Genomic DNA, 19,282 nt, shown 5'->3' with positions numbered 1-19,282 from the left:
GGGGGCAGTCGTGAGAATTCAGACGCGTTGTGACAGTCGTAGTTTTATACAGGTATAGCAAAATACATCGAGCCGTTCTCTCATTGGTGCCTCTGGAATACGATCTCCGGAACATACAAGTGTCCGCATGCGCGGTGACCGGTCGGCTTCTACTCGGCTTTGTTCTCCAGCAGCGGTACGCCCGGGTACTTGGGGAAGTCTACGACGGCTACGCGATTCTTCACCTTAAAGCTAGGAAACAGTCCTGTCATGCTGGTCCTGCTGTTGTACCCTTTGGAGAAACCGTCCCAGTGATTGCCGTACACCTCGATCAGATCCCCGGCCTTCAGCTCGAGCTCGCCGTTCTTCCGCGGCTTGTGATCCATGATGGCCACGTGGGGATGCGGATTCTGCCCGCCGTAATAATATATGTCATCGAGGGACGTGAACTTGTTATACGCGTCCGCGTAGAAGGTCTGCATCAGTTCGTACGCGACGCGGCACACCTGCGAGCTGAAGGTGCACACCAGGTAATCGCACTCCGACAGCAAGTGTATGTCGATTATGATCCCCTGCAGCGAGCTGTCCGAATACCGCTTCGCCACGGACGCGGTCTCGGCGATCTCCGGGTCGCCTATTATCTCGTAATTCGGGTAATTCTTCCTGGCTGTTGTGATCACCTTCGGATCGTCGCTCGCTATGAAGACTCTTCTCACGTCCGGCTTAGTCTCAAGTTCGTCAAAATACTGCTCCACCTTTGTCATGTATTCATCTATGTCATGGTAAGCTGCCTCGGTGCCCACCTTGTCGGTTCTGCGCACGTGCACGCCGACGATGGGCTTCTTGAAGCCGAGTCTTTCCTTCGCCTTGTCCAGTGTCCTCCTCACGTGATCCTGAGGTCGCATCAGGTATTTCAACACTTGGCCAACCCACCAGACCAACGGGTGGCCGTGAATCTTCTCTAATCTGGCTGCCAGGTCCGCGGGCACGCTGGGCGCCTGGTACTTCGGTTTAGGATACACGTTGTCCACAATCGGCAAGGATATCACTTGTTTCGTGGGGTCGCCAGGCCAGTTGGAATGTGAAACACCGCTTGTAGACATGCAAGTGTCGCTGAGCGGCTTGAACACGGACTCCCAGCCGTCCTTGTGGTACCTCCAGCCCCTCGACTTGATTATCAACGTCCTCTCCGTACCGTAAGCCACCATGAAACAGTACGTGATGTGATGGAGCTGCAAGGAAACGTATGCTTTATTCAAAAGATCATTTAGAGCGAGAGAGAGAGAGATATATCATATTATATATCAGAGTTGGATAAGTTGGTTTTTTTGATTAAGTTAAAATGAAATTAACTGTATTAAAATAAAAAGTTAATTGTGCAAAGCTATATATGGAATATCTTAACTGAACTAAAAAAAAAGTAAATAAGTTACAGCTAATATATAAAAAGTGACTAAGTTTAAGTTAAAAGTGAACTCGCTTAAACTTAACCAAACTGAAAGTTATTAACTTCCTAACTTTTAACTGAATTAGCAAGTTATTACCCAACCATGTAGTTATATAGTTATATTTAAAACTATATATCATATTACATCTAATTATCATAGTACATTGTACTATATATTACAATTATATGTGGTTGAACATTTCTCACCTGACAGCCGAACCCACATCCTTTGTTTAGGCTACATACCAACTTTTTCGCTTTATTACAATCGGCAGGATTTTGCAGATATCTTTAAAGAAAAATACAAGACTCGTTAGAGCATTAACGTATATAAAAACTTCGATGCTACAGGGGACGTAAAGATAAGTTGCGTTACCTAAATCTTCTCTGAACAAGATCAGACAAATCTCTCGCCTCTTTCTCTCGCCATTCGTTATAACCATCTGCCTTCGTCAGTCTGTCGACATTCATTATGAGCGACTTTTTGTGCTCCCATATATTTTTCGTCACATCCTGTATATCCTTTTCTTTCTCTTTCTGATCATGCGTGAAGTCGTCCACGTGCTTTTTGAATTTGTTCAGTTCTGCTCCGATGTAATACCTGCAGCATGGGACTGAGCATGTGATTTTTCGCGTTTCCAAGCAGCCAAGTTTCGCTTATTATCGACTCGCACTCACCACATCTCCTGGATATCATTTCTCAATCGTCGTCGCAGTTCCTCGTATTCTAGAGAAGGTACCCCGTGTTTTGGTCTGTCCGGCTGCTCCGCCAGGTCATAGTAAGCCGACGCTTTCTCCAGTCTGTCCTGTATGGAGCCCAGATGATCGCCCTGCATAGCTTTCGAGCCTTCTCTGGAAATTACGTTAGCCTGTACAACGAAAAGGTCGCGACGCTCTGTGCCTTGAGCTTCGAATTTCGATGTTATCCGAGTCTGTTCCGCTTTCTGTCCATTATCTCGGCACGTACGAACCTACCCCAATATAAAGTTCTTCAGGGCGTCGTTTTGTTTCTTTAGAATTTCAAAGTCATTGACCATCTTGGCTAGGCGCTGCGTGTTCACCTTGTTGGCAGTATTAGCATCTTGGCTGGACGAGATGTTTGATTTGAATATGTGGGAGATGGATATGATCAGCGCAATCAGCCATGTGACCAGCAATGCTATCACGATCTTCCCCAGCCAACCAAGACGTCCCGAACAAATAGCTGCCATTTTCACTTTGAAGCGAATAGTACTCTAGCTTGTGATGTGTCACATTACGACACCTGAAAATTCAATTGCAGGGAAAGAAGGCATATAATTCTCATCTTACACGTGCGAAATATCCTCACGTACTTCCTCTAATCTATATTAGATTCTTACACGTTATCTTGAGTCACGTGTGAAGGTTAAATTCATTGAACTTGGGCGGCGAAAACGAGCGATAACGTAAACATCAACCGGGACGTAACGATAGAGAAATATGATTCTCAACATGACCAACGCACGAGATCATTTTTATCGGATGGGAAACAATCCCGCGTCATCTACACAATATTACGTTGGAACTATTGATGCGGCGATTATCAGGTAATAAGAAGACAAACGAGGCAAAATTGACGCGACGAGCGACGCAGCGACGTGACAACGTTAATTACTTCCGCTTTTAGATTCGCGTGACCGTGTCGCGATTTCTCTAACCTGTACATCGCGGTGCACATCACACCTGAGTGTGTGTTCTCAGGCGTACCGAGGCCGACACGCGTAACCGATCGTGTGTTACGCGCGTGCTAGACCCACCGACGGGGGATGAAATCAGCGTTGACCGGTCGCGAAAACGCACTCCGACATCGCTTCCGCGAACGAAAACCTCGTCGGGAGGATCGAGACCGGTGCAACCTTGCTTTAATCCCGTCGACGATTCGAATTTTGCCATTAGATACGCGAGAAAGTACTTCAATCGTGACAGCCGAGTCAGTTAATCGCTTGCGCTCGAAGTTCTTAAGGACGATAATCGCGTGTTTACCTCACGCGATTTCGAACCCTATGGTTTTATCACCGGTCTCGGTATCCCCGATATCAATCGGAGTCGCGTTCGCAATTCGCGGGACCAATCTCGCTGACTTACGAAAGACGACGGCGATGGCACGACGGTTATCTGTCATCTGTCCGCGCGTTATCGCGCTTTTCACGAGCACTCAGTCATCGAAGCACGGGATGGAATCGAGACGTACCGTCGGTCGCGACATACGTTATTGACTTGATTGTTCCCATCCCGTTGGTACTCGAGCGACAGGACAGAAGTCAAGTACTAGGCGTAGGAGAGCCAACCACTGCGCGTTACCAGCGCCGGTTATTAATAACGACGTCGGTGAACGCACTAGTATGCCTCGACGCACACGCACACACATCGGAGGCAGAGCCGGAGAGAGCGAGCGAGATCTCGCTTTACTGGATTTTTCTTGTATTGACTTTTACAGGCATCTGGCCGTGACGGGGCCACGCAGTATCGCTCTTTCACGTTCACACCTGTTTTCCCACGAACTGACTCATATTTTCAAGATTTCCGGAACACTTTCCTTTGGTGACACTCAGTTGTTAACCTCTCTTTTTCCTTATCATATCTGTAAGAGAAGGATGAAAGGATGATTAGTCAAAGGTGACATGTGTGCATTCTATATATGAGTGAACGTAACGAAACAGGTTAAAGACCACCGTGTAGTAAGGTTGAAAGAAAATTTCGTACAATCTGCCGCTCGAGATCTCGTTCTATTGAAAAATAAAAATCAATTCTTCTTATCCATTATTGAATGAAACGATCTTTTGGAGGTCCTTTTGATCTAATGTTTAGCTGTATTAAAATAAAATTTGAAAATAAAAAAGTTACTTTTTATTTGCTTTCGGTTGTGGAATTTGAAAATAAAAATACCATCTGATTCACCATTGAGTATCTGCAATACTTGCAAAGTAGCTTCGACTGATCTGTCATTGAGTCGTACTACGACTTCCCAATGGAAACAAGAGCGATTAGAGATCTATTTCTTCAATATAAGCTTGTGGAAATTGAAAATTTTCCAATTTAGAGAAATTTGAAAATGCTCATTTTTTATTATTTACGTTAGAGGGAGATTTACGGTTAACCTTCAGATGCGTTTGTAACACCGCTAGATGGGGCTAAACAGGTCGTTTAGTCGCATTTTAGCGGTCAAGCGACTCGGTATTATAGTTTCGAAGTGTCCGCTACGAGTCGCCACCTATCGAAGAGTAAAAATAGTAGTATGGTCAGTCACGAAAACGTAATATCTTTTTTTTTATAAGTTTCGGAATGCATCCTGCGTCCAAAAGGTGAATTTTGTTTTTCAATAATTCTTAGGAGGACGTTCAGAAATCGTACTTGACGAATAAAGAATAGTATTTAATTGAGTATTTAATTGATTGATAGAAAAAACAAAGATTTCTTTATCATAATTGGTTAATAAACACCACTCTATCTGTCGAGTGGGACTTTTGAACGCACTCCTGAGAATTATTGAAAAACAAATTCTTCTCTCCGCCAATCGCATTTATTGATAATGCAGAATTAACCAGAAATAATCAATCATGTCTGATATTAATCGGTCAGTTAAGTTAACTGGAGATTGTGAATTGGCCTTACCTCAATGAAATTGACCAATCGTATTGGCGTTAGCCGAATAAAATTATTCCCTAGTACGGAAACGTGAAAAGTGAAAATACCAAATGTTTCCAAATTATTAGAAAATTCACACTTTCTACGAGTTCACGTTAGAAGATAAGATTCATCATCTACTCCCCGAAGGTTATAAATTGATGTCATTGCATGATCGATACCCAGAACGACGATCACACGAAATCTATCCTTAGAGTGAAAATGTGAGAAGTAAACATTTCCAAATGCTTTCAAATAGTAAAATTCTCATTTTCATCATTCTCGTCGGTTCACCTTAAAGGAAAAGATTCACGATCGACTCCCCCTTTCCCTAGAACTTTGAAGTGCAGGGAGTGCAGATAACAAATCCACCTCGATTCTCAGCCCACGACGTGAACTTCCATACGACGACAGATGGCGCGCGGTCTCGCCGCTCGCTTCAGCATGAAAATTGAATTTTTATGTCGGTTGCGAAGCGTGCGTAGAAACGGGACAGCCGGTCGGCGTAAACTGGACGAAACTTGGCGGCTAATTCCCTCGAGGAAGATGTAGAGATCGGTAAGAGACACGGCGCCGTATCGTGCGCATATGCACGAGAGCACGCTGCCAACACGCAACATGACACAAAGCCGCCCACCCCCATCCACCCCGCCGGTTGGCTGTGTCCCCTCCTATAGTCACGCTCCTCTCTCCTTTCTTCCCGAGAGATCTCCCTCCCTCCCTCTCTCTTTCGTATTCATCGGGAAAATCGCGCACGCAGCATCCTCGCGCGCGCGAAACACGCGTACGCCGGTGGACGCACACGGTGTGTCTGTGGCATCGCGTGGCTGTACATACCTGTGAATAGTGTATTTTAAGCCTTAGTTTTAACGAAATGACCGGTTGAGGAGAAGGCGCGGGAGAGAGCTGTACGCCACGAGACGGAAAATAACGTGAGATTCGACGTGAAGGTAGAAGAAAGGGCGAGACAGGGAGGAGAGGTAAGGGAGAGAGAGAGAGAGACAGAGAGACACGTTTGTGTCGGATATTCATCCGCTGTTCGCGTGTCTCGTATGGGACCAGGGTGATCCAAGAGGGGTCACGAAGGGCCCTGAAGATCCTATCGCGTAAACCGAGCGAGCGATCAAACATTCGCGAATTTCATCCATTTTCTGTCCTCTGCTCTCTCCCTCTCTCTTCCTCCTTCGCCTGTCTATCCTCTCGTTTTCTCGTTCCTTTTCTCTTTCTCTCTCTCTCGATCACGGTCTCGCTCCCTCCTTCGTGGTGTCCCTCTCTTTCTCTCCCCCCTCTTTCTCCCTTCCCCTCAGCGCCGCCGTGCATGCACTCGTCGTTTCTCGCTTGTTTCATCTTTCTTTCCTTCCTCGTCTTTTTCTCGAGCGTAACCCAGCGTATCCGCGGCGGTGTTGTCGATCGGTACGTTCGTCGGTCCGCGCACCGTGTCTGTGCTACGATATCGTCCTTTCGGCCGGGACCTCGCTCTCTCGAACGAACGAACGAGCGAGCGAGTGAGTGAGTGAGTGAGTGAGTGAGTAAGTAAGTGAGTGAGTGAGTGAGCGAGCGAGCGAGCGAGCTAGCGAACGAGCGAGCGATCCTGCGGTCATCGTGCGCGCCCGCCGCTCACGACGGTTTCCTTTGTGTTCTCTCTCTCTTTCGCTCTTTCTTCATCTCTCTCTCTCCCTCTCTCCTCCCTCTCTCTCGCCCCTCGCTCTCCTCTCTCTTTCTCGCCTCCCTTCGTGTCCGGCAGCGAGCACACAGTGTTGTCAAAAATCCGGCAGCAGCGCGCCGGAGCCGCACACAGCTGCCATTGCTGTACCTGTCTGATTCTCGCTCGCAGCTCGGTAAATACGCCCGAGTGCCCTCGGTGATATCTGCGTGACGTTTGCCGTCATTACCGTCGCTGTCGCCGCCGTCGTCGCCGCCGCCGCAGCCCTCGTCATCGTCCCCGTCATCGCCATCGACTCGTCGTTGTCGCTGTCGTCGTCGTCCCCGACTTACCCACCGCCGCCGTCGTCGCCGCCGCAGTGTGATCGTCGTCTTCGTGTCCTCGTCCTCGTCGTCGTGGAAACGGTGAGGATGTGCCGCCGTTAACGGCAGCGCGCGTGCGGAACATGTTCGCGCAACGGCCGTAGCGAGAAGTTTCCTCTTCGGCAGCCAGACGCCGCCGGCTTCGACCTGCTTTGGAAGCTAACCTTCACGAGGTTGCGCCAAGGGTGCCTCAGCAGCAAGCTCTGCCGTCCGTCCGCCGTGTCCGGGACAGCGGCACGGCCTGACAGCAGCAGCACGAGGACATGAAGTGGCTCGGCGCGAGCAGCGGAGGCGCCGGGGGCGAGCCGGCATCCTCCATGCAGCTGCATCACACCTCCACCTCCGCCAACGGCCATCTACCCACGGTAGACGCGCGCCTCTTCTCGTCCGTTCGTCATTCCCGACTGCACTTCTGCTCGTCATTATCCTTGCCCGGCTACGCAAGCAGGCGTGACTATACACCGAGCGCGATCGGTCGCCATAACCTCGACGCCGCGAATTTCGCGAATGTCAGCGCGCGAGTGTTTCGGTGGAGGGTCTCCCGAGGAACGACCGTCGTCCTCCGTCCGTCTCGTAGATGCGGGCTACGTGACGCGGATATAGTGCTCGTGTCCTCGTGATGTAGTGCGGCCGTTGGAAAACCTGAATTGAAGAGATAGATGATGCTCACACGAGTTTTCGTGTTCTCGACGATTTCATTGGTTGTTTGCGATCGGGAAGCGAGGAGTCTCGGTGAGGCGAGCTCGGGAGGTGCAGTCGTGAATGACGGAGCCGGATATTAGCCTTTATTTCAGTGTCACTCTCACCGTTGAGTTGGGGAATGTTGCGCTGTATATAGTGAGAGGAAAGCACTTGTATATTGTCAGGTTGTAACGTAGGTCTAATGAGATGCGTGTATTGTTCATTAGGATGCAGAACAGTGTGGACAAGCTATGGCCGGTGGTGATAACATGCGGATTCAACCTGGTCAGACCCATCAGATGGGTGTAAGTAGAACTCAGGACGACGCCATGGTTGGTTATGTGTTCCAACGACCTACAGAGCCCGAGTTCAACACCCAGTCTTCATCTTTCCAAGCGAAGCAAGCCCCGAGAGCCTGGGCCTTGGCAGATGATGTTATCGTTGATAATGTATGTTATATACACGGATGGAGTTTTCAGTCTGTTTGCTTTCAGCTGCACTTTTCATACTTTGGACCTTCCCTCTTAGGCCTCAGAATCGAAATCCACATCTATTTTGTTTTAGTCACAGGGTTTGTGAGAAAACGCAGCTGCAGCAAGCAGATTTTGCATAGTTGTATGACTTAGGACCAGTTAACCTCTGGTTAACTTAATCGACTCTTTAACTGTCAACCGTGATTGATTATTTCTGGTCGGTTCTGCTTAACGGCAAATATAATTGGTCAATCCCAATGAAATAATCAGCTGGTTAAGTTAACCGTTGTGAAACTGACCTTTAGTGACGATGCAATGTATTCGTTTGTTGCTTCTTCAATCGGTCATATCACTGTTATGCAAGAAGGATCCAACCCATAAATTATAATTTTTAAGATTTTGTCATCAGTAAGTAGTCTATACGTCTTTCTAAAACAAAAAGATCCGAGCCTTGTGAGAAATAATGTCTAAAATTAATTAAAAATCATTTTTATTTTTTATTTCCATTTCTTAAGGGTTAAACTTGTCAATGAATATCTTTGAAGAGACGAAAATCCATTATGCTTGACTCCTTGAACGATCGTGAAAGATTTCAGTTCTGTTTACACTTTTTAAATCATATATCGAATTTTCTTCATTTTTGTCGAGACACACTCCATGCGAGTTGGATCATTCTTGCATAATTATGGCCAATTTCACGTGCAGTGCTTATCGATTTATTTCTTTATCTAACATACAATAAGCAAACGATGTTAATAATACGAGTATAACGCGCAAGCAACGTATCATAACGGAAATATCGTTTTCAGAATCAAGAGAAATGGAAATATTCTATGACCAAGCTCAGCGTACCACAACAGAGTCAGTCGCAACAACTTGGACTGCAGACTGCAATGAATAATGTACATCTACCGTACGAGATACATCCCATGCAATTAAAAGTGAGTAGTCAAACACCGGATCACCGTTTGGATTATACATTCCGCGTAGATGTTTCATACTCCGCACAGTGGTGAACGATATTCCGTTTGCAATCTCTGAACGCTTCGCGTGTTGTTTTCGTAGAGCGGCGCGCCCGGTGCGGAGCACTTGGTTTATCTGAACAACCAGATGACCGCTCAACAGCAAGTGGCGCTATTTCATCACCAACAGCAGCAGCAGCAACAGCAACAGCAGCAGCAGCAACAACAACAATTCAGGAACGGACAGGTAAGTGTTTCTGTGTGACGAAGGCGCCGGTGAGTTTTGCGTCTCGTACGTAGACAATTGAAACTTTCGTATGATGAGCGGTGTGTCTCACATTTTCGACGAATAAGAGATGATCCTAATTAAGCCTGATACATATTGTAACCGGCCCGACCGGCATTAATTATTATCGCATTATATCACGAGACACTGCAGGCTGAAATTTCCGACAAGTGTGAGCCGATTATTCGCGACGAAAATATTTATATTTCCCACACTTTTGATCGTCGCTTATTGAACGTCTCCATTCAGTCGCACTCGGCGTTGTAGCGCCACGGATGATAACAACAATGTCTCCATTAACTCAAATCTGCGATTGGATCCTCAGTCGAGGTTCTTCGTCGTGTTGATTCTTCGCTCTTCAATGAGATTATTCCGGAGAAAATTACAGGTTTTTATCCATTAACGTTATCGCTCAGACCACCGGGACACGCGTTGTGCGGTAAGAAGAAGAAAAAAAAACGACAATAGCTCTGTACGCGCATATAATTCTTGCTATAGAGTTAAGCGTGATGGAGATTACGTTGGTGTAATCGTAGTTCTCAAATTTACGACTTATTTGCCAGAAATTATCTGCGCGGAGAGCGCGCGAGGTTACTGCTGTTGTTATTATTGTAGCGCCTTCCGACTTGCGTGCGAAAATCTTACTCTCGTCGTGGCGCCGAAAGTACGACGGTCGAACGCTGCGGTAACCTCTGTGCTTTCGCACGATCGACAACGGGCCCGATACAGAGCCGTGCGGGGCCTCGTGGTGCGCCGGCCTTGGAAATCGTGTCAGGGTCATAATTCGGCGGCCGTTTGGCGGACGATTCCTCGTTCGCTCGTCGCTCCTAACGACGATCTTCGTCGCTCGAGTGTGCAAGTCGAAATCACAATTCTTGGTTATCAGGGCGGCGTTGAAGATACACGCGCTCCATCATGTTCGGAATAATCTCGCCGAAGAGTGCAATGAGATATTAATAGAACTTAAATCGATTTTTATCGGAGATTTATATCCGATCGGGGAATCCTCCGTGACGATGATTAAAGATACGGGATGTGTGAGTATTTTTGTCGTCAGAGGTCGAGGGACTTTGCATTTGCCGGGGAAGAGTGCGAACGGCGGCGACGACTCGCGCAACACCTTGTGCGCTCGCTAATTAATATAATTGCCTGATAGTCGGCGGAACGCAATATTTTATTCGCAATATTTTTCTTAATTTAAGCCGATGATGTGTGGCTACTAAAATGCCGGAAAATACGACGCGCAACGTATATTAATCGTACCGCTATTACGCTAATTGACGACTACGGTGGTATTAATAGATGAAACAATCATCCCCGCTGACGCATTAACATCGGATTTTATTAAACGAAGGGAGATAACCGTTTTCCCAATCTGAATTCCTAATATTCAGGCCCCTTTATCGTTGAATAATGAGGCCGAAGGTAACTACCGACTTGAACCCGCTGAATAAGTCATCCGTTGTTTCCGATACTGGACGTCTCATATTTTATTTGCCGCGGCGGCAATATATTTCTGTCCCCGCGCGTTTAAAATATAAATCCGCGGTGAGCGACGTCATCATTGAATTATGCCTGAAAAATCTCGCATCACGCGTACGATGGCTTTATATATATATATATATATATATATATATATATATGTATATGTATATTCCCATTGGTAGTAAATCTCGACGGCGATTTCTTTATTGCGCAATGTCGATTTCGTTTTATTTCACTGAGACCCGGTGAACGATCATGTTTTACAATCGTGTTTTTTTGGAAGCGACCGATATCTTGATGGAAGATCTTTTAATGACTCCGAATAACTAAAATGAAAAGTGGAAGAGAGAGAGAGAGAGATAACAAGAGCGATCAAATATATTGGGAATGCTTTTATCAAGGATGTTTTTGTACGATTTATTTGTTACGGTGATAAGTCGGGATTCGTTTGTCGACTCTTTAATTGTAATTTAATTAGAAAGATCTGCCGAAATTTTTGACGAAATTGCAAGGTCTTATTGGGAAAGCTGAACGCAGGTAGACGGCCGAAAACCTACTGATGAAAAAACGCCCGGGACTCGTTTCTTGGGTCATGTTTGCATGCACGAACTTGCTGAAATCCCGACCAATCACTCGCGATTCGTCACGTTGAAAATTCCCTGGTAGTTTTCCTGGGAAACTCGGTACACAGGTGAGTTAGCGCAGGACTGAATTGTGTCTAGTTTTTCTTGTGACTCATCTTCTTATCTGGCCCGAAGATACGACTATACTGGTCGTTTCATAATTCGGCGCATTACATTAAAGCTGCTATGTCGAGGAAGTCTCAATCGAGATAAGAGGCGAAAATTTTTTCCGTGACAGTTGAGAAAAGAATCTACGACTCTTACTACGCTGATAAGTCAGAACACTTGGTCGTATTCTTCGTGGAATTCGGAGATTAAGAAAATCGTAATTACCCTTTCTTTCTCTCTCTCCTTTTTTTTTTTTTTTTTATCAGCAAGACCCGGCGGAGCGGCCGGGCAGAGAAGGCCGGCTTTCGAATTTCTGACGAATCGCCGAAAAGCGGCAGCGTCGTGCGCCCGCATGCGGCGTCACGCCGGCAGCTTGGCGAAGGGACCGCTCGCGGCGCCACCTTCGGGAGCGTCGTTCTTTGTTTCGGTTTGAAGCGCAGTCTCCGTCGGACGAAGCGCGTAGCCCGGTGCACGACAGAAAATTCGTGGCGTGCGGTAGCGAGAGGCGCGAGAAAGAGAGAGAGAGAGAGAGAGAAAGAAAGCAAGCGAGCGAGAGAAAGAGGGAGAGAGAAGGGACGACGGGAACGAACGAGAAACTCGACGACGAGCTCTCGACGAGAAGCCGTGAGAAAGAGCCGCCGAGAGAGAGAGAGAGAGAGAGAGCGCCAACACGCGACCCGCGCGATATGTTTGGCCGGACGTGATGGACTGCCTTGCCGCGAGAGCGATTCGAATCGCACCGACTCCGCTCCCTCTGTAAATAAAACGCGCGACGACGGTGTGTCCGCGCGCGAGCGAGCGAGCTAACGAAACGCGGAGTGCGCGTGTGTGCGTCGGTGCCGCGCGCAAGAGAGAAAGAGAGGAGAAAGGAGGAAGAGAGGCGGTCGGTGTGCGCGGTGGGTAGCACAGAGCAGCAGCAGCAACAGTAATCTCGCGAGTGGTGGTGGTGGTGGCAGAAGAGGAGAGCAGTAGAATACTGGGATAGAGCGTGCTCGAGGAGAGCAGGAGAGGTGTATCGGAAGTGTCGACGAGGTGCGTTTGACAGGCGAACGTGCTTCTTCCCTCTCTCTCTCTCTCGACTCCCCCTCCCCCTGTCGGCTCCTCACCTTCCTTCCGTTCGTCGTCTCTCCTTTCGCCTTTCGCGTCTCTTGCTCCTCTTCTTCGTCCTCCCGCTGCGCCCCCGCGTGTGTCTCCCGTTCGCCGATTCACGTATATGTACCGCGCTTGCGTGAGTGCGAGCGAGCGCGTCGTCTAGTGGTGGTACGGCGAGCTAGAGAGAGAAGGAGAGAACCAGTGTGCGCGTGTGTGTGTGCAGTGTATAATACACTTGTATACATATATATGTCGGATGTGGTGGTGACACTGTAGCTCTCCGGTGTGTCGTGCGCGCGCGCGTTTGCGCCGCGATTTGCATTGTTTGGCTCGCGGCAGTACGGCGTTATTCGCGCGCGGCTCTCCGCTCTGCTGCACGAGATAGAAAGAAGGTGAGGAGAGAGAGAGAGAGAGAGCGAGAAGAGCAAGAGAGAGAAGTAAGGAAAAGAGAGAGGGGCATCGTCGTCCTCGCCGAGCCAAGCCGCGCGGCCAAGAGACAAAAGGGACGAGACGCGTCGAAAAGTCGGGACGACGTCGTTCGGGGGTGGAGTAGCGCCACCGCCGCCGCCGACGTCCTTGTGTTTGTGCGATTTCGTTGGTTCGTGCGCCCGTCGTCATCGTCGTCGACGATCGCCGCCGCCGCCTTCAGCGCGCCGCGACGGGGGTTGCCGCCGCCGCCACCACCACCGCCACCGCCGTCGTATCCCCATCGATTGCCGGCCACCGATTCGCCGGGTATAACAGTGCGCGTGTGAGGAGGAAGAGGAGAAAAAAGTGTTGCCGCGTGTCGCCGCTGTCGTCGTCGCCGCCGACGACGTCGTCGTTGTTGTTGCTGTGCTCCTCCGGTCGCACACACGCGCCGAATCACGGGGTTAACGGTGAGTCTCTCGGAGGTGACGACGCGCCGCGCCGACGACGTCACGACGACCTTGGAGACGGTGGAGAGTTTCGGAATAGGGTACAGCCAGGGGGCGGGTGCGAGCACAGGCGACTGGATGAAACCACCGGGGGATCTGTTTCTCTACTGCGACATGAAGGACCTGGGAGCCGACATGGTATCGTTGTTGTTCCCTAGCTCTTTGGTGAAAGCCCGACGGCGGCCGTCGGTCGCGCGTCAATGACGCGGCGACCATTCGATCGCGGCGCTCCGAAACCGCGCCCGCGTCTCGCGCCGTGCCATCCGTCTGGCGTGTGCCTCAGTCAGCCTGGCCTAGGTTAGCTCGGCTTGGCCTAGCCTAAGCCTAGCGCAGCCTCGCCTCACCTCGTGTCGCGTCGCTAGGCGCGTCGATCCTCCGGCTCGGCCGTTGGCGGCGTATAGGTTATGTTCTTCGCGCGGCCAGCGTGACGTGCGTGTACGGATGAGAGAGAGAGAGAGAGATAGAGCACGTTTCTCTAACGTGTACGCGTACGAAATGCGTACGTGTGTGCTCTTTGTGCGTCGTGGCGTGACCCGGCTGGCCCATCCGCGTCGTTTTCGCTCACCTTCGGGGGACGGTTCTCGGCCGGGGAGCGGCGCGCGCTCTCCAGCGAGACTCGGCGGAAAGATTTCCCGGGCGATTTCGGGAATGCCGGCGGCGAGGCCAATTGCTGTCCGGCAATTTTCGAAAATTCGCCTCGGGCTTTCACTTTCAACCGGTTGATTCACCATGACACGTTCGCCTCGCCGAGCGAAACGTAGTCGTTGTCACGTAGTCGGTCTTTGGGAATCTATACGTATGTGTGTGTGTGTGTGTGTCTTTCCCCGTGCCACGCTATTTTGTCCGATTTCCTCGAATTTTCGTCGACCCAGGCGGGCTAATCATAGCGACCCCGCCATATCTGACTCACCTCGATGCCGCTTCTTCTTCTGCTTCTGAAAAAGCGTCTCTGAAAGAGCGTCTTCGGAGCGTCTTTGAGAAAATCCGACGGAAACATGCGTCGTCACACGTGACGCTCGTGGCTTTCCTCGTCGGTTTTTCTCACCTCACCGTCGTCATCGTAACTTGATCTGGAAAAATTGCGACGATTAAAAGCACGGACTGGTCCGTTACTCAATCTACGATGTCTCCGTACTTCGTTAACTTTGTAATTAGTTTACCACCGGGTCTCACGGCGCCACGTTGCCTACTCGGCGAGAGAGAGAGAGAGAGAGAGAGAGCCCTGTTTAGGGATTCTGGTGAACGCGCATTCGCATAGTTTTCGGGGGAAACTCTGTGGGAAAGAAACTTGAAAAACTTGCTCAGCGGCTAGGATACTCGGTGTCCGAATTGAAAAGCACGTGAATGAAACCGTAATGTTTATTAACTCTGCGTATATTTTTATCGCGCTGTCACGCTATCATTATATTTACTTGCCCCCTAAATATTTATTAATACTTATTAATCTCCCTTGCTCGCCCTGTATCGAGCCTATAGTCCCGGCATCGCGTTTCGTTCCAGTCGATCACGTAAATCAATTTTTTTATATTAACACTAGGTATAAATATATTGCTATAAATGTGTCGCCGACGCTGTTGGACGTTAGTTAGGACGCTGAAATATCGAAATAAACGCGAACGCCACGCGATCGTTCAAGGATGGCCGGAATTTTTCACGGATCGGTTGGAAATGAATGTCGAGGGGTGGGATCACTCTGATTACAAAGGGTTGAAAGTTGCGCAAAGCCAGGGGTTCCTCTGTTCTGGACACACAGCGAACGCTCCCAAATATGCCGCTTTTAATTCCGAGTTTCCTTTTTCTCCCCATTTAGGAGAGTTACGTATGACGTTGTTTTAGTTTGAATATCACAGAGAGGCACGTTTAGCGTTCGATGGACGTTAGTGTCCAAAATAAGGACTGTATTAATAGTTGTTACCTAAAATTCGTCTCAAACGAGATATTCAGATCTGAATTCAAAGTTAGGCATGAATTTTTTTAGTTGAATAGCATTTGCAGATGTGATGTCAGGTGTTATACGATTCAAGCTGAAAAGCTCAGATTTAACTTTGAATGGAAATCTGAGTATCTCACACGACGCGAGTTTCAAACGCCAACTATTAATACTGACCCCCGGAGGCGCGAGAAATGAAGACGGAAACAATAGACGAATATCGCTCGTCTACGGCGAATTTTCTTTTGTGACGTAGCTCAGACGTCCCGGCGACGTCTGAGCGCACCGTTGCTGCTTGACAGTTGCGTAGTCAGCTGTTACGTTGCACGCGAAAGGGAACTTACGTCTGATAATGCGTTACACAAGATCAGTGTTACTCTCCGATTACATTGTTTCGTAACCGTTTCCTCCCGCGTTCTTATCTCCGGCACGGCCGGAGACTGCGAGGAATTTCCGAGTGCATTCAAGACTCCTTGCGCATCGGGAGCGCCTCGAAAGGCCGGGAAAAACTTTTTCGATCGAGTTGTTCCGTTAGATCGCGAGAGAAAACCGGGAGACAGCCGACGTTTCAATTCGCCGGGCAATTCAGGTGGGAGGAGGGAGGGGAGGTCTACCGCGTTTGAAAAATTCACGCGTCGCGGAGAGAATTTGATTCTGAATTCTCGTAATTATAGCGAAGCCGGAATTTTTAATGCTGCCAAACAAGAGTGTTCATGTGTGTGTCTCTAAGTGTTAATTGCTTAGCACGTGTAGATCGTCGCGGAGAAGGCGTATCATTTACACGCGCATCCCCGGGACCCGGACTCCTCGCGACTCCATTTCCTCGCTTTCGATCCTCGGAGCGCGCGCGTTCACGTCGACGGGGAAAACCAAACAGATAAAACACACACAGCCGCGTTGTTTGGAATGCGCGTTGGAAAAATTTTTCATTGCGCTCGCTCCCTGTCGTTCTCCCCTCAAACGTGCGCGCACGTACGCACGCCAATGATCGCACGAAAAGGTTCATTTATCGCGTTGTTGTAGACGCATGTCACTGAACTTTGTGCGTAACAGTATCGGTAATCGATAGTCGCTTGTGCCGAGTCCGGCGACTCGAAGTTCGGCGGTGAGAGAGAGAGGGAGAGAGAGAGAGAGAGAGAGNNNNGGGGGGGGGGGGGGAGCGACTCGCGTCATCGTCGTTATTCTGTCGTTATCGGTGTGAATTTGACGCACATGGGACTCCCAGCCGTGACCGCGGTACCGGTGCACCCACCGAGTGCATTCACCGCAGTTCTTATCTCCTTATCATGAAATTTCGTCGTCACATACGAAGAGATCTCTCCCCTTTTCTCGTGGCTTCTCGAAATCCGGCGATCGCGAGCTCGCTCTCAGCGCGAAGCCCACCCGAAGCTTATTTTTACCGCGGATATTTTCTTTCGGCGCGCCATTAAACTTCGTCGTCATTCAGGGCGACTCTCGCCGGAGCTGCGGGCGCGATCCTTTGAAATCCACCTCCAACGAGTCTATCTTCGCGCGAATTTCCCCGCGATACACGGTCGAATCTGCACCAGATTCGGGTATCGGAGATTGAAGATTGCGACTCGAAGATTGGAACATGACCAGTCGGCTCGAAACGAGTCAAGAACGACTGTTGAATTATCATTAAATTGTTTTTATTGCTTTAGTGTTATTCGAGTTATTCGATAGTTGATTCGTCGAATACTGATTTCTGATTCCGTAATCAATCCCTGATTCGATTAACGATTGCCATCGTTTTTCTGTGTCCCCACGTTGATCGGATTTAGCCTCGAATTAATTTCATATCTTCGCGCTTCTGATGCCACATTTATAATTAATTTATTACTTTATTCTTACTCGATTAGCTAATTTCTGAGTTTTATTTTCTGATCTGCGATCCTCAATCTCTGATACACAGAGAAAAAGATTTCTTTGGATCTAATAATAAAACCAATTAAAACTTCTTTAATTGAAACAAATTTCTTTTTTGAACCAAATGAATGCTTGATTTAATAAGTACGATTGTTTAGTTTCTCAAACAATAAATACTTTTATACATATTTTTAACATATTTGTTAAATATTTTTATCTCGTCAAATAACATCTTTTGGATTTTTATCCAAACATTACAATAATTGTCACAAGTGATAAATTACTTGAAAGAATAACACTATGTTAGGGAAATATTAAAGAACTTCTCAGTAAAACAATATTTAGTTTATAATGAAGTAAAATTTCTTTAACGAAATCAAATATTTCCTCTGAACAATACTATCTTTTCTATCAAACAACATTAGTGAAACAATATTTTCATTCGAACGAAATTATATTTGATATTAAATTATTTCTATACTAAACAAACCCAAGTTGAACAAGCAAATATACTATACGTGTATATACTATACGTATATTAAATCCATAGGAATCTTTGTCTCTGTGTACCTCTAATTTGATCAACAATCCACCCTTTCTTCGTGTCCCGTCGTTAATCGAGTTCAGCCCCGAATTCGTTTAATACCTTCGCGCTCCGGATGCTAAATTCGTTGGCTTTTTGCGAGTTTTGTCATTCTGCTGCGCACGTGTCGGCATTCAGTCGGCAGTAACGATGAAATTGCGTCAAATAGAAATAAAATGACAGGGCTACAAGCAAGCGTTGATGAATGGACTCTTTTCACTCGGCCTGGCAATATTTATGAGCAAACTGTCAACGTCGTGCAAAAATCCGCGAAGCGAGAGGAGTCCGCATTGAGGTTCACACCAGCGGCTAAGTCAAGCCGTCTGCTTTTAATGAGGCGTATAAACAATGATAGGTTCAACGTGCGACGTCGAATCACGCAGTGCGGAGACGATGGATGACGATGACGACGACGTCGACCGTGTGTAACTCGCTCGTCCGTTTGTTTGTGTGCGCGTCGCACGCGTTGAATCTATTTATTTTTTACCACGGATATTTATTTTCAGGCCGTAAACTTCGCGTTATTCGGCCTCTGACTCGCTCTGGAAACAGTACACACGACGCGCGCGCGCTGTGCAACGTTACGAGCAAAAAACCGTGGATATTTTCCGAAATCATTTCCGATACATCGGACACAGGGGTTTCTCGTTGCGGACGCATTTTACACACATACATCCCATGTGCGCGCGCGCGCGTGTGTGTCTCTTTAGTACAGACTTCTATATACTACTAGACCGCTAACTCCCGCGAAATGCATACATGGAGAAAATATATTGTAACAAAAAAATTATCAGAAAATGTTGTAACGTTGGACCATACCGGAATTATGGCTAAAATTATCATGTATATTGTAATTTTTGATTTGTACAATGCAGTACATCACTAAAGATTACAACACGTATCATAATTTCAATTATAATTCCGGTCCAACGTTACAAAATTCTACAATATTTCGGTCCCACATTGCAAAATCACTACAGTATTTTCTTCGTGTAGTTCCGAAAAATATGTACAGAATCGTCGTACAAGTAGTATGACATTCACGTCTGATTGGTGGGGGCATCGGCCGTATTACATTTATTCACCGTTCTTCTTCTATACTACTTACGTCACACACGCAATACATAATTTTCGGATTACCATTTTTCGATATGTTATATAAGAGAGTCAGGAGTCT

At 47.8% G+C, this 19,282-nt stretch overlaps 2 protein-coding genes across 11 annotated transcripts in view; one reads left to right on the top strand and one right to left on the bottom strand.

The window, feature by feature from the left end:
- Positions 1-6: 6 nt before the first annotated feature.
- Positions 7-3,976, bottom strand: LOC106742315 (alpha-(1,6)-fucosyltransferase). 5 transcript variants are annotated; one of them, XM_014615155.1, is made up of 6 exons: positions 3,533-3,976; positions 2,402-2,690; positions 2,105-2,278; positions 1,803-2,027; positions 1,634-1,715; positions 7-1,211 (listed from the first exon to the last, which is right to left on the bottom strand). In XM_014615155.1, exons 2-6 carry the CDS (start codon positions 2,635-2,637, stop codon positions 150-152), a joined length of 1,779 nt encoding a protein of 592 aa, XP_014470641.1. In that variant the 5' UTR covers positions 2,638-2,690; positions 3,533-3,976; the 3' UTR covers positions 7-149. The 5 variants fall into 5 exon arrangements, with proteins under 5 accessions (XP_014470641.1, XP_014470642.1, XP_014470646.1 ...); XM_014615156.1 differs by having other exon boundaries at positions 3,639-3,976; XM_014615160.1 differs by lacking the exon at positions 3,533-3,976 and adding an exon at positions 3,106-3,493.
- A 1,880-nt stretch (positions 3,977-5,856) lies between these two features.
- LOC106742304 (maternal protein pumilio) overlaps positions 5,857-19,282 on the top strand; it is a 117,898-nt gene continuing 104,472 nt past the window's right edge. For 4 of the 6 annotated variants that reach the window (XM_014615131.1, XM_014615129.1, XM_014615128.1 and 1 more), the window contains exons 1-5: positions 5,857-6,051; positions 6,906-7,461; positions 8,005-8,226; positions 9,060-9,191; positions 9,316-9,459. In XM_014615131.1, the coding sequence (XP_014470617.1) occupies positions 7,360-7,461; positions 8,005-8,226; positions 9,060-9,191; positions 9,316-9,459 (600 nt within the window). In that variant the 5' untranslated portion in view covers positions 5,857-6,051; positions 6,906-7,359. Of the gene's footprint in view, positions 6,052-6,905; positions 7,462-8,004; positions 8,227-9,059; positions 9,192-9,315; positions 9,460-13,717; positions 13,862-19,282 lie in introns of those variants that run through there. The other 2 variants (XM_014615127.1, XM_014615132.1) reach the window with 2 other exon arrangements.

The sequence above is a fragment of the Dinoponera quadriceps genome, unplaced genomic scaffold (assembly GCF_001313825.1).
Source record: "Dinoponera quadriceps isolate SergipeBrazil2010 unplaced genomic scaffold, ASM131382v1 scaffold628, whole genome shotgun sequence".
In the NCBI taxonomy this organism is placed as follows: Eukaryota; Metazoa; Arthropoda; class Insecta; order Hymenoptera; family Formicidae; genus Dinoponera; species Dinoponera quadriceps.
This window is presented reverse-complemented; position numbering and strand designations above follow the sequence as displayed.